General features: G+C 47.4%; 1 protein-coding gene across 1 annotated transcript; it reads right to left on the reverse strand.

Moving 5' to 3' along the window:
- Positions 1 to 336: 336 nt before the first annotated feature.
- Positions 337 to 1,866, reverse strand: LOC130390535 (uncharacterized). Its single transcript, XM_056600544.1, has 2 exons — positions 1,671 to 1,866; positions 337 to 1,400 (listed from the first exon to the last, which is right to left on the reverse strand). Exons 1-2 carry the CDS (start codon positions 1,727 to 1,729, stop codon positions 503 to 505), a joined length of 957 nt encoding a protein of 318 aa, XP_056456519.1. The 5' UTR covers positions 1,730 to 1,866; the 3' UTR covers positions 337 to 502.
- Positions 1,867 to 13,317: the final 11,451 nt, after the last annotated feature.

Raw genomic sequence — 13,317 nt, forward strand, 5'->3', positions numbered from 1 at the left:
TATAAGAAATGTTTCAAATGTGTACATAATATCTTGGAATCATTTTCTATTTAGATTTAGTACAAGCTATAAGAAATGTTTCAAATGTGTACATAATATCTTGGAATCATTTTCTATTTAGATTTAGTACAAGCTATAAGAAATGATTCAAATGTGTACATAATATCTTGGAATCATTTTCTATTTAGATTTAGTACAAGCTATAAGAAATGTTTCAAATGTGTACATACTATCTTGGAATCATTTTCTAATGAATCAGTTAATTAAACATTTTAATGCTAAGACAATGTTGTTTTGTTTTCATTACAAGATACATAATGAATGCTCTGATGATGATGAAGGTGTTAAAGGTGTGTTTTTGTCTTCAGAAGTAATCCAGCATACAACATGAATGTTAGATTGATTTAAGAAATTTTATTATCAGTTTTGGTTTTTCGCCTTTTTTGATTTAAATATATACAAAATGATAAAAAATATATCATTATATATACAAAATGATAAACTAAATTCCATCCTGCCATGTCACTCGACCAGGCAGAGATGAAAAATAGCAGTTGAAGGTCTCCCTCACTGCGACCGCTTCCCTGGAGGCGTTGTTGCTGCCGACCCTGGGGATGCTCTGCACTGCACCCTGTGATGGCACAGTTGGAGTGCGGGGGCCATCCTCTCCCTCACCATCCCAACGCATGTAGTTGTGGAGGATACAGGTGGCTTTCACGGCGCTCTCTGCCACCTCTGGAGACACGCCGAGAACCCTCCTGTAGAGCCTCCACTGGTTGGCGAGGATGCCAAAGGCGCACTCCACAATCCTCCGGGCATGGGACAGCCAAAAATTGAAAATCCTCCGCTCTCCCCCCAGGTTTTGGCCAGGGTAGGGCCGCAGGAGGTTCCTCCGCAGAAGAAAAGCCTCATCCCCAATGAATACATGCGGCTGGGGTCCCAGATGGTCTGCTTCAGGTAGGGGTCGATCAGGTGGAAGGTCCAGGTTCCCCAGCCGCAGAGCAGTGCCAAAGGCCGAAGACGAGAGCGTGCCTCCATCACTGCTCCTGCCGTAGGCCCCCACATCCACGACCCTAAAGCGATAGCGGGCATCCACCACCGCCAGAAGGACGATGGAGAATGCCCCCTTATAATTAAAATACTGGCTGCCAGTAGACGGTGGGGCCTGTATAACCACATGTTTGCCGTCTATGGCGCCGAGGCAGTTGGGGAAGTCCGCCAGCTTCTCGTAGTCCCCAGCTATCTTCCTCCAGTCCTCTGCCCCTGGCACAGGCATGTATGTGGAGACCATACACTGCCATATGGCCTCACACACACTCTTCACGATCCTCGCCACAGGGCAGAACCCCACCCTGTAGCTGAAGGCTATGGACCTGTAGGAGTCTCCAGTTGACAGGTACCTGCAACATAAACAAAGATAGCCTACATTATCTTCAGTTAATTAGAAAACAAAAAAGAACTGCACAGCTGCTAATAAAGGTTTGCCTTCTTATTAATTAAATATGAAAACTTTTAATTAATTTAATTTATTGAATTAATAAGAAGCCAAACCGTTAACTCCTATAGACCTAACGTCAGTTGGTATTTAACGTTAGGTCTATATAGACCTAACGTTAAATACCAACTGTTGTGTTAATTTACAAAGACACATTTCAGTTTATGCTACTCACCTCAGACAAATGCAAAGCCGTTGGGCGGGACTGATGCTCTCCCTATAATTGGTGTTCATCTTGGCGATGGTCGGCCCAATAAACGTTAACACTCCTTCAAACTGCTGCCGGTTGAGTCTAAAATAGACCTTGAAGCGATCCTCGTCCAGGCGGAGCTCTTGGCACAGCCGGTGATATTCCCCGTACTGCCCCCTGCCACGATTAATACTGTGGACCAGGGATGGAAATTAACACCCGCCACACGCCATTTGCGGGTGGATTTGTATGGTGGCGGGTGAATTGTGTCACTTCACCCGCCACTGTGGCGGGTAATACTTTCCAGTCAGGTCCGATCAAATTTGCAGATCTCATACATTCGTTATATACGGCGCTGCACAGTTCCACAACCATTACTGTCAACATCCGGGCCCCTTCTTCCTCTACGCCTCTTTTGCTGAACTGCGACTGTCAATATCCGGGATAATATCGGTAACAGGGCTCTCAAGTCTCACGCCCCGTGCCCACTACCTCCGTCAGTTGTCCGTTGCCCATTGACTTTGAATGGGGACGGTCGCGCAATGCATTGTGGATCCGTCCGTTGACTTGGAGCGTTCGCCACCGTCAGAAAGTTGAAAAATGTTCAACTTTTTCGGCAGCGACGGTTCCGTCATCCAATCAGATCGCGTATGCAAATTTAAGCACTGTGACGCGACTCGGGCTCTGACGATACTGGAAAGGGGGAAAGCGGGTCTTCTTGCCTCGCAACAAGCAGGAAGAAGCGGGAAGAACCCGGCGAAGCGATTTGATTGGCTGACGGTTGCCTCTGCAAAGACTACTCCCCCATCCGTCAGCCACGCCTTCCCACGTCCGTTGACTGACGGTGCAGTGGGCACGAGGCGTCACGCGTTCGGCGTGAGACACACGCAATTCAACCCATGCACACGCTCACACGCCACACGGTAGGGTAACCAGACGTCCTCTTTTGCCCGGACATGCCCTCTTTTTGACACACTTTTAAAAAATGTGTGTCGGAATTTCAAAATCGTCCGGGATTTTATTAAAGCCTCATATATGCTCACATTGAATTTGAGTTGCGTTTCTCTGGGTCGTTCACAAACTAGTTAGGCTACGCCCTCCCCTACTCAGTTCTGTTCGCTTCGCATTGGTGGAAGTGAGTAGGGGGAGTGGTTAAGTAGAGCCTTCAGATTGGACGGTTTGACCTACTCAGTTACCGTCGTGTTTTGTATTTATTATTTTACCATTATTGTTTTATAGGGAGAAACATTAACAAATTTCTCCTACAGGGGATTGATAAAGTTCTATCTATTGAACAGAAAGAAACACTTGGTCATACTTTACACACTTTACCACAGCATTGGCCTACTGAATGCCACAGATATATTTTCAGCATTGGACTGAATGCCACACATATTTTCTTCTGAATATTAGTGTTAAGGGCATATAATGCTTCCTATCATACGTTAGTTACCATGTCTGTGTGGACACATTTGTATGCAGTCACATGTAAATACAAAAAAACAAATGTTCCTATTGACTTATGATGGTGTAGCCATGCATGTTGTTTTATTATTAATATGTCAATTCGTTTTTTAATGAAAATACTTTGTATAGATGAATTATCCCCAAACTTGTCATCGTAACACCAACTGATGTGTATGAAAAACACTTTTCTTATCTATTGTTACTATTATATTGTTTAAAATGTACGCATATATTGAAAAATATATAGCGTATAAAAAGTGGCTGGTAAAAAAGATGAGTGGCTGGTAGATTTTTAAATCTACCTGCCACAGTGGCTGGTGGGCAAAAAAGTTAATTTCCATCTCTGCTGTGGACCCACACTCTCCTCCGGGCAACCACAACAGGCGCAGGGGGATCGTCCGCAACCTCCGCTGCCACGGCAAGAAGCGCTATTACTCTCGGATTCATTTCGCAAATTGTAGGAGTAACCAGGACGTTGGGGTGTCAGATGCCATATGATGGAGCCAACAGATAGAAGCTGTGTATCTATGGATACAAGCGATGACGCGTATTTAATGACGTAAACGAAAAACGCTTTGTGCGTCTTTTTTGAGCTGCGCGCACAAACGCGTTGAAAGCAGTGCACGGAGCGCTCCGCCTTTTAAAAACGCTTTTGGTGGACACAGGCCCTCACACGGGTCTTCTCAATGCCGTGGAACGCTCCGTTCTCTTGCATAGATAGTCCGGTAACTTGTCAACCCCAGCGTCTTCGTTTGCTAAGCAACGTCAACGTCTTTGAAGGACTATTTCTCTGCTGATCAACACTACGAATGCTGCTAACGAATACATTGTAAAAAGACACACCATGTGAAGTTATTTTTTCGTCTTGGCTAGTAGCCTTGTAATAAGCGGGATGATGTAGTATAGAACGTCGCCAGTCATTATCTAAAATAAGCCCCTTCAGGGTGAAGCAAGACACCTCCGCTGCGCGTCGGTCGCCTGTTCGCCCTGTCTGGGCTTATTTTCCCGATAGTGACCGGCGTTCTATGCATACTATATATTTATATATATTATATATATTTAGCAGGGTAGGCCTAAGTAACAAATGTCGGGTTGAAATCGGGCTCCGGCTCATAATTACAGGGCACAACGAGTAAACCCCCTCGTCAAGTGTCAGTAGCCGCGTTGACATGGACACATCTGTTCCGCATAGATTTCTATGCGGAACAGAAAATGATCATGTATACGCCTCATTCGGAATACAATTATCTGTTCGGCATAGATTCTATGCCGAATAGAAGGTGGTGTAGGTGGTGTAGTCCGTTTTAATCGCCATGTATGCACTTATTCCGAATAGATTGAAGTTTAACTTGGAGCAGCCGCAGTAGTTCGCAATTGGTCCACTGAGCTCCGTCTGTACTTTTAAGCACACCGAACTTCACCGCTGTCAAGGAAAGTGGATTTATTGCCTGATTCACGTCTTTGTTATCACTCCGTAAAAGTAGTCCGGTAAGCGTGTCCGGTTGCTAAGCGACGGGACATGGGTGTTTATTAATAATAATAATAATAATAATACATTTATTTTAGAGGCGCCTTTCAAGACACCCAAGGTCACCTTACAGAGCATATAGCAAGACAGAATAACACTCAAAAGAAGGGGGGGGACCTCACTAACCACCGCCAATATGTAGCACCCACTTGGATTAATGACGTGTTCGCGTATCGTAGTGTCCGCGCGCGTCCGAGGTAACTGTACATGAGTAGGCTACTAGTAGTACTTTTGCAGGCTGAACGTTAAAATACTTCTTAACTTAGAGAGATGGCAGCATTAGTGTTGAAATCTTTTTACGTTTTTTCTTTTAACGGTTCTTTATCGATAGTATGGAACTTACACCAGCTAGAGGGGAGGTGTAAAAGATAAGTTATAACTTAGTGTTGAAACTATCTGCTTGGTGCAACTGCTATTTTTTTAGTAGAGTGTAAAGTCGAACGTTTGGGTGATTTACGTTCAACGTAGCCTAAGTGGGACCTTACATTCTGCTGGTGCAACCAGCTGCAGCAGTCGGTTGCACCAGCAGAACGTAAAGCCGATCGTAAGTCGGGTGTAAAGTCCGCCGTAACCCTACGCTCGACGTAGCTAGTGTCAAACTAAAGGTGTTCTAAATTTTGGTTGCACCACCATAACTTAAGTTATAACGTTACTGGTAGTGCGTAAATTGTACTAGTGTCGCTTTTAATGACGTTTAGATAATTTCAAGCCAATCATTGACAGGTAACAATGTAAACAGGAAATACCGGCTTCCACCTTATCCGAGTGAAGACGCGTTAGCACCCAAATGAGAGGGCAAACAAAACAGTTTCAGTCATTTATTCTCTAAAATTTGCTTGGACGGTATAGGCGTGAGGTTAAGCTATTTGATGGCGGATTTTATAATAAATAAATAAATATAATATTCCGCCCGGCCAAACCGAAATCGTGCATATAATTCAACATCATCATAATAAAGAAATGGATCGATAGGGTCACGGACAATCCGTTCCCCGCGTTGAAACTCCTCTTCCCATAGCTCAAAACGAATAGCCATCTTTACCCTGCATTAGTGTTGAAATCTTTTTACGTTTTTTCTTTTAACGGTTCTTTATCGTTAGTATGGAACTTACACCAGCTAGAGGGGAGGTGTAAAAGATAAGTTGTAACTTAGTGTTACGTTGAAACTATCTGCTTGGTGCAACTGCTATTTTTTTAGTAGAGTGTAAAGTCGAACGTTTGGGTGATTTACGTTCAACGTAGCCTAAGTGGGACCTTACGTTCTGCTGGTGCAACCAGCTGCAGGTCACTAAATTCCTGTAAGACCACTCTCTCCCACCGGGACTCTCTAAATCGACGCCACTTCGACCTGGGCGGGACTTTACGTCCCACGTCACTCGCTATGGGTGTGCATGTGAGAAAGGTTTTGGCTTTAGTGTCTATGGGTTGGTAATAACGGTTCTGATGATTTTTCTGATGGAAAAGTGGTCTTTTATTTCCATAATCTTTGTTCAGTGAACGCATAAACCCGTTTGTTAGTTAGCAGTTAAACAAAATGCGATCTCTTTGTTTACAGTTACCAACGACCAACTGATGATTGGGGGTTCGATTCCCTAGTGATGCAAGGTTTTTTCTTTCATTTTGGACTGCACACACATCGCGAGTGACGGATACTCGCACAATGTACACACATCACTGTCTTTACAATTTCTAGGCAACCGAAGTTTAAAGATTGTCAAGTGGTTAACTCTTGAATCACACGTACTAAGACCTGATGGGTTAGTGGTCAGAGAACAACTCATTAACGCTGGGATAAGGGGTTCGATTCCTTAATGAAGCTAGCTTTTTTCTTTCATATTGGACTGGATGTTTGTATGCCATTTTGCGTAACTTGTAGTTTATGATGAAGAAATGTTACTGGGGTTAAGGTTAGGGTAACGCTAAGGGTAAGACACAAAGTGTTTTTGCAACACAATATTTCTTACAATAACAAAGTCCAAAGTTTTGATGACTCCAGTAGGAAACTTAAGATACCTAGAGAAATGCGCGAGTGCTCACAAAACATCAACAAGTCAGCAATGTGGTACAGGGTGATCATTTCTGATATACAGTACAAAAGCTGAAACTAGCAAAACCTCTTTTCAGCCACATGTTCTGCTCATAGACACCAGCTTTCTCCTGCATGCGGACAATGTCGTCCTCAGTAGGTGCGGCTTCAGGCATGGATAATACTGACTGGATTGCCCTGCAGCTGTCCGAAGCTACTTTTGCAGCCTCATCTGCAGCGTTATTACCTTTCGTGATATTATCAATGCCCTTTCTGTGCGCTCGACATTTGATTATCGCCACTTGTTTTGGCAGCATCAACGCCGACATCAATTCCACAATCTGATTACAATGCAATATGGGGGATCCATCAGTTTTCTTAAACCCCCTCATTTTCCACACTGCCCCAAACAAATGACATACGCCGTGCGCATATGCAGAGTCTGTGTAGATGTTCACCGATCTACCCGCTCCCTCTTGACAAGCCGCTGTAAGAGCCTTCAACTCAGCCAACTGTGCTGAGCATGGCTGTGCGCACTGCGAACTATGAACAACAGCGAATGTGTGGTCCGGATTCTGTCTAACCCCTGCAAAACCTGCATGGTTACCCAAATGATCTATCCACAAAGAAATCCTCTTCTGCCCCAACCATGGGCTCAGACAATAGATCGGGCCTTAGTTTAGTAAGAGTGAGAGAAATCCGCCACACAGTCATGTGGTGTCCCTTCAAAATCATGTGGAATTCTGTCTGCTGGATTCACCGTGAAACATTTTTCTATCGTTACATCTGGAAATGTTAGTAATGCCAAATAATCCAACAACCTAGCGTCCGTTAACACAAACTTTCCTTTCTCAATCAACTCTGTGATTTTGTGATGTGTCCGAATCGTCACCGGATACCCCATTGTGATGGATGAGGCCTTGTCATAGGCATATTGTACTGCAGCCAATCCTTGGTAACATGGTGGGTAGCCCTGTGCTACCGCATCCAACTTTGTGCTGTAGTATGCTATTGGTTGACTCCGCCTACCAACACACAAGTCCTGCATTAACACTGCCGATGCATAGCCCTGACTCCTATTCGCTACATACAACAGGAACGGCTTGGTGTAATCTGGAATTGCCAATGTGCTTGCCCCTTGCATTTCACGTTTTATGCTTTCGAATGCCGCTGATGCATCTATATTCCATGTTAACCGAGCTTGTAGGTTAGTTGTTCCTGCCTCCTTCATGATGTCTCGCAATGACGCAGTTTTTAAAGCATAGTTCTCTATCCAATCTGAACTAAACCCTGTCATCCCCAAAAAGGTCATCATGTGTCTGACTGTTTCCGGTTTGGGTGCTTTACCAATCCCTTCCAGCTGACTAGGAGCTATGGTTTTAGTTTGATGTGCTACCAACCTGCCTAGATATTCAACCTCTGTCTGACAATATTGTAATTTCTTCTCTGACACCTTGTGTCCGCCTTTTTCCAATTTTCTTAATACAGACATGGAGTCTTCGTGACATTGTTCCATTGTGGGGGAACATATCAGAAGATCATCCACATACTGTATCAGAGTTCCATGCAATTCTAATTCCTCCAAATCATTTTTCAGCACTTGATTAAACAAATGTGGGGAATGTTTGAATCCTTGTGGCATCCTTGTGTATGTGTATTGTTTACCTTTATACGTGAATGCAAATAGATATCTGCTTTCCTCCGCAAGCGGCACACTGAAAAATGCTCCACATAAGTCAATTACTGTAAAGTATTTAGCATCTGGAGGGATGTTGGTCAGCAGCGTGTGTGGATTTGGAACTTCTGCATGCATATCTTCAACAACATCATTTACAGCTCGTAGATCATGCACCAACCGCCACTTTTCTTTGTCAGCTTTTAACACTGGAAGCAGAGGAGTGTCACAGTTGCTTTTGGTCTCTATTAGTACTCCCGCTGTTATAAGACCTTCTATGGTAGAGGCTATTCCTATCTCTGCCGCTGGTTTCATGTAATACTGCCTTCGCCATGGTAGCTTAACATTTTGTCTAGTCCGGACTACCACTGGGTTAGCTGAATGTACTAAACCCACATCTGTATCGAACCTTGACCACACCTTTCCGGGCATGGCTGCCAACATTTCTTTTCTCATCTCATTCCGCCTATCACATGGTTCTTCTACTGTCATCTGCCGTTGTTTTTTCTGAACCACCTCCACTTCCTGTAAGATTCCTGTCATATGCGCATAACACAGAATCTTCAAAAACTTCCCGCAACATGACATGAGAACCAACGGATTCTCTGTGTTTTCCCAAGTTTGTTGTTTTTCATTAAACATAATTTCCCCCAGATCTTTTGCTTCAAATCCCCTGTTTATCAACAACGTTACATGGGCAGCTTTGTTAGTGTCTTTAAACCAATCCTTTATCGCTGATGATTGATCTGCATCTTGTATCATCATGGCTGCTCCTTGCGGCCCAATTACCATGTACTGAGACTCTATTTCTGCTGCTTTTCCTGTCGCTTTCTCCTGCCATTCGTTTTCCAAATCTGGGTCCTGTGTTGAGTCATACATTAGAGTGCAATGATATCCTATCCTTGACTCCCTTGCATTTGGGATCTGAGCCTTGATGTAGCTACCCCATTTCCCCACTGTCTCTTTTACCTGGTCTTGAATTCTCCCTATCCAATATACATTTGCAGTGTCAGGCTTTGATAGAGTCATTTGAGATGCTGTTCCTGCGGTTCTCTTTCAAGCAATCGTGAGGTATCTCACATATGGGTACGCCTCCCCGCGTATCCCTCAGAAGCACTTTATCACTACGCCAGCCGTGATTGGCTGGCCACGTCTGACGCACCCCGGGTCAGCCCCCTATATAAGTATCTGACCGTGCGTACAGCGTCATTCAATTACCTCTTCTCGCTCAGAAGTAATTGTTGACGATACTGCTAAGTGCCGAGGTTCTATGCTACTGTCCACAGAGTGAGCTTACCACTCGCTCGCCGGGCGCTAGTGCCTACTAAGCGGTTGTCGACGGATAGGCTTGTCACCAAACATCTATCTTTAACCAGTCTGTCTCCAAACAGTGGTTACTCGCTTCTACAGTGACTAGCTTGTATCCAAACATTAGTCACCGGGAACGTCTAGCTGCAAAGCTAACTCCGTCTAGCTGGAAAGCTAAACCGAATCAGCTGCAAAGCTGCAATAATAAATACAACTGGCCAGTCTCCAAACTGCAGTTAAGCCATGGCTTCTCCCCCTCCTGACACGGTGGATGGGAAGCCTGGACGGGTGTGCGTTTGTGGGAACCATATCTCGGAGAGAGATACACACCTCACCTGCAATGAGTGCCTCGGGCTGAGACATGCCCGAGAAGCACTGGCTCCCATGGGTACCTGCGACCACTGCGCACGGCTCCCTATGAAAAGTCTCCGACGTCGGCTAGCTCGCCATGTTAGCCTGACAGACGATGACCCGTTGCTGTCGGGGGCCCCCCTTCCTAGCGACCATATCCAAGTAGCCACAGCGGGCGCGAGCACCGACTGGGGTGAAAGGATGGAGCAAGAAGACCTAAGGGTGATGACCGAGTCCGAATGCCTGGGGGGCTGCGAGGCCCACGAGGAACTGGACTCGGTCGATGGCTCGGACGAAGCGATCCTATTTGAAGAGGACGGCGCCGACCCGTTCGAACCGGTCGAAGAGGCTGGATTGCGAGGAACCCTGCTTGACCTGCACCCAGAGGGTGCGAGAGGCGATGACAGCGGTTCCCCGACTATCGGCACGAGCCTACATGATGTGTGCAGGCGCGCTGCCGCCAAGCTGGAAATTCCATGGCCCAACGCTCCGCCCGAAAAGACCGGTTCCCGGTACGAAGACAAGCGTTTACCTCGGGTGAAAAGCGCGGAGAGGCAACTTCTCCCCTTGTTCCCCGAGTGTGTGGAAGAGGCTACCCGCACCTGGTCGCAGCCTTTCTCATCGAAGAGCCCGATCCAGGGGGGAGCCGCGCTGGAATGCGTGGACATGGAGGAAAGAGGTCTGTTCAAGTTACCACTTGTGGAACCGCTGGTCGCTCAACATCTCCACCCGGGTCAGAAGGCCCTGTCCACATCGTCCGCACCGAGCTTCCCGTCGAAGACGGACGGTTTCCAGTCTTCTATGACCGACAAGGCATACAAGTCTGTTGCTCTTGGTGTGCGGGCCCTCAATGCGTCGTCCATGCTGATGGCGTATCAGGCGGAGCTACAAGACGAGATGTCAGGATCGGGTGTCATGGACCGCAAACTCTGGGACGAGATGTGCGTCGTGACCGACCTATGCCTCCGTCTTCACCGGTGCACCGTGCAGGCTTCTGGAAGGGCTATGGGCACCATGGTGGCGCAGGAGAGAGCACGCTGGCTCAATTTATCCAGCCTCTCTCACCGCGAGAAAGTACAGCTCCTCGATGTCGCGGTGGATCCAAAGGGCTTGTTCGGCCCCGCTATGACCACCATGCAACGCCGCTGTGAGGAAAAGAAACGGGAGGGGGAGGCTCTGCAGACCTGCATGCCCAGGAAGACGCAGCCTCCTCCCGCTCCGACTTCTCGGCCATCCTTTGCACAGGCGGTGGCGAGGCCGCCGCCGACCTACAGGATTGCGAGACGCCCTGGTTCGCACCCCAGACCTCCACCTCAACCCAAGACTGAGGCTGGGGCTGCGTGGGCCAACAAACCAGCTGCACCAGTGGATCAGCGTGGAGGCAAGCCAGCGCCACTTCGCCCACGCCCGGGCAAGAGGCCTAAGCAGTCCGCCTAGCTCGCTGCCGGGAGAGGGAAAACGTGTCTGCCAGACGCACGCTCCTCTCCCACAGCAAAGGGGTATGTCCGAAGGGTCTGCCGTTGCGACTCAGGACAGTTTAAAGTTCCAGAACCCCTCCACTGTCGAAAACACACACATGTTTTCAGCAATAAAATTGTACCCCCTAGTGCATCCAGGCCGAGGGCCGAGGGCACTGCTTTTGAAAAAAAGACAAAAAATAAGCCATATGAGCTCTTTGTCGGAGCAGGCTATAAACAGGGGGACGCAACGCTCCCTGCCACAAGCGGGCGGCGTTGCTCCACCTGTGGCGCCGGTGCCGGCAGTGGGCTCACTCGCACAGCGAATGCAGCACTGGCGGCCAATTGTGAAATCAGAATGGATTCTGAAAACCATAGAAAAAGGGTACAGAATCCAGTTTATGCATTCCCCTCCGAGTTTCTCGAGAATAATACACTCGCAGGCAGTGGGGGAAGCGGCTCACTTTCTTGCAGCAGAGATAAAGTCTCTACTGGAGAAACGCGCCATTCAAGTGGTTCCACCAGCTCAAGCAATGAGCGGGTTCTACTCAAGATATTTCATAATAAAGAAAAAGGGAGGGGGCATGAGACCTATATTGGATCTGAGGGCGTTGAATACGCATCTCAGACGATACAGATTTCGGATGTTGACCCATTCAGCACTGCTGAGGTTCGTACGTCCAGGCGATTGGTTCACCACCCTGGACCTGGCCGACGCATATTACCATATCCGAATCTACCCCCCGCACAGAAAGTTTCTCAGATTTGCCTTTCAAGGGGTGATTTACGAGTTTTCGGTTCTTCCTTTCGGACTGTCACTAAGCCCGCGAGTCTTTGTGAAATGCACAGAGGCCGCGTTAGGTCCACTCAGTACGAAAGGGATTCGTCTGGCAACCTTTATAGACGACTTCCTCCTGGCTGCGAGTTCAGCACAGGAGGCAATTGCTCATACGGAACACACGATGGCACACTTGTCATCGCTGGGGTTCAGGTTCAACTTGAAGAAAAGTGTACTGACCCCTTCCCAGTCAATAACTTTCATCGGGCTGTCTCTGGACTCAGTCACAATGAGTGCTCAACTAACTCCGGACAGAGTGAAGGCGATACATGCATGTCTCGCTTTGTTTCGCAGGGGAAATTATGTCACACTGAGGGATTGCCACAGATTATTGGGTCTGATGGCGTCAGCTCTGATGGCGGTTCCCCTTGGCAGGCTGTATATGAGGGGTTTTCAACGCTGGGTGTCGAGTCTCGGTCTGGACCCACGAGTTCATGCACACCGACGCATATGTGTTCCAGTAGACTGCACGCTGGCGCTTCGTCAGTGGAAACATCCGTATTTCCTTACACAAGGCGTGCAACTTGGCACGATATGTGCGAGGAAGGTGGTTACCACCGACGCGTCTCTATGGGGGTGGGGTGCCACCCACGAAGGGCGATCGGTGAACGGCCGATGGAGATCGGAACTGCGCTCTGTTCACATCAATGTTCTCGAACTTATGGCAGTGTTCCTGGCGCTGAGACATTTTCTGCCGTATGTAACAGGCGCTCATGTTCTGGTAAGGACAGACAATACGACGGTAGTGGCCTACATCAACAAGCAGGGAGGCTTGCGCTCCCCTCAACTACACAGACTGGCACACAAACTGATCCTCTGGAGCAGCGCCAATCTACTCTCACTCAGGGCAACGCATGTGCCTGGAGTGATGAACCACGGCGCGGATTTACTCTCACGAGGGCACCCTCGTTATGGAGAGTGGAGACTTCACCGGGAGGTGATGGAACTGATTCGGAACCGCTACGGGTGCCCGTCAGTAGAC

The sequence above is a fragment of the Gadus chalcogrammus genome, chromosome 1 (assembly GCF_026213295.1).
Source record: "Gadus chalcogrammus isolate NIFS_2021 chromosome 1, NIFS_Gcha_1.0, whole genome shotgun sequence".
NCBI classification, from domain to species: Eukaryota; Metazoa; Chordata; class Actinopteri; order Gadiformes; family Gadidae; genus Gadus; species Gadus chalcogrammus.

Excerpts from the sequence above, each read along its gene's own strand:
- LOC130390535 (XM_056600544.1), bottom strand. The coding sequence starts at position 1,729 with ATGAACACCAATTATAGGGAGAGCATCAGTCCCGCCCAACGGCTTTGC. Across the intron at positions 1,401-1,670 it reads CGGCTTTGCATTTGTCTGAG|GTACCTGTCAACTGGAGACT; the intron begins GTGAGTAGCATA and ends TTTATGTTGCAG.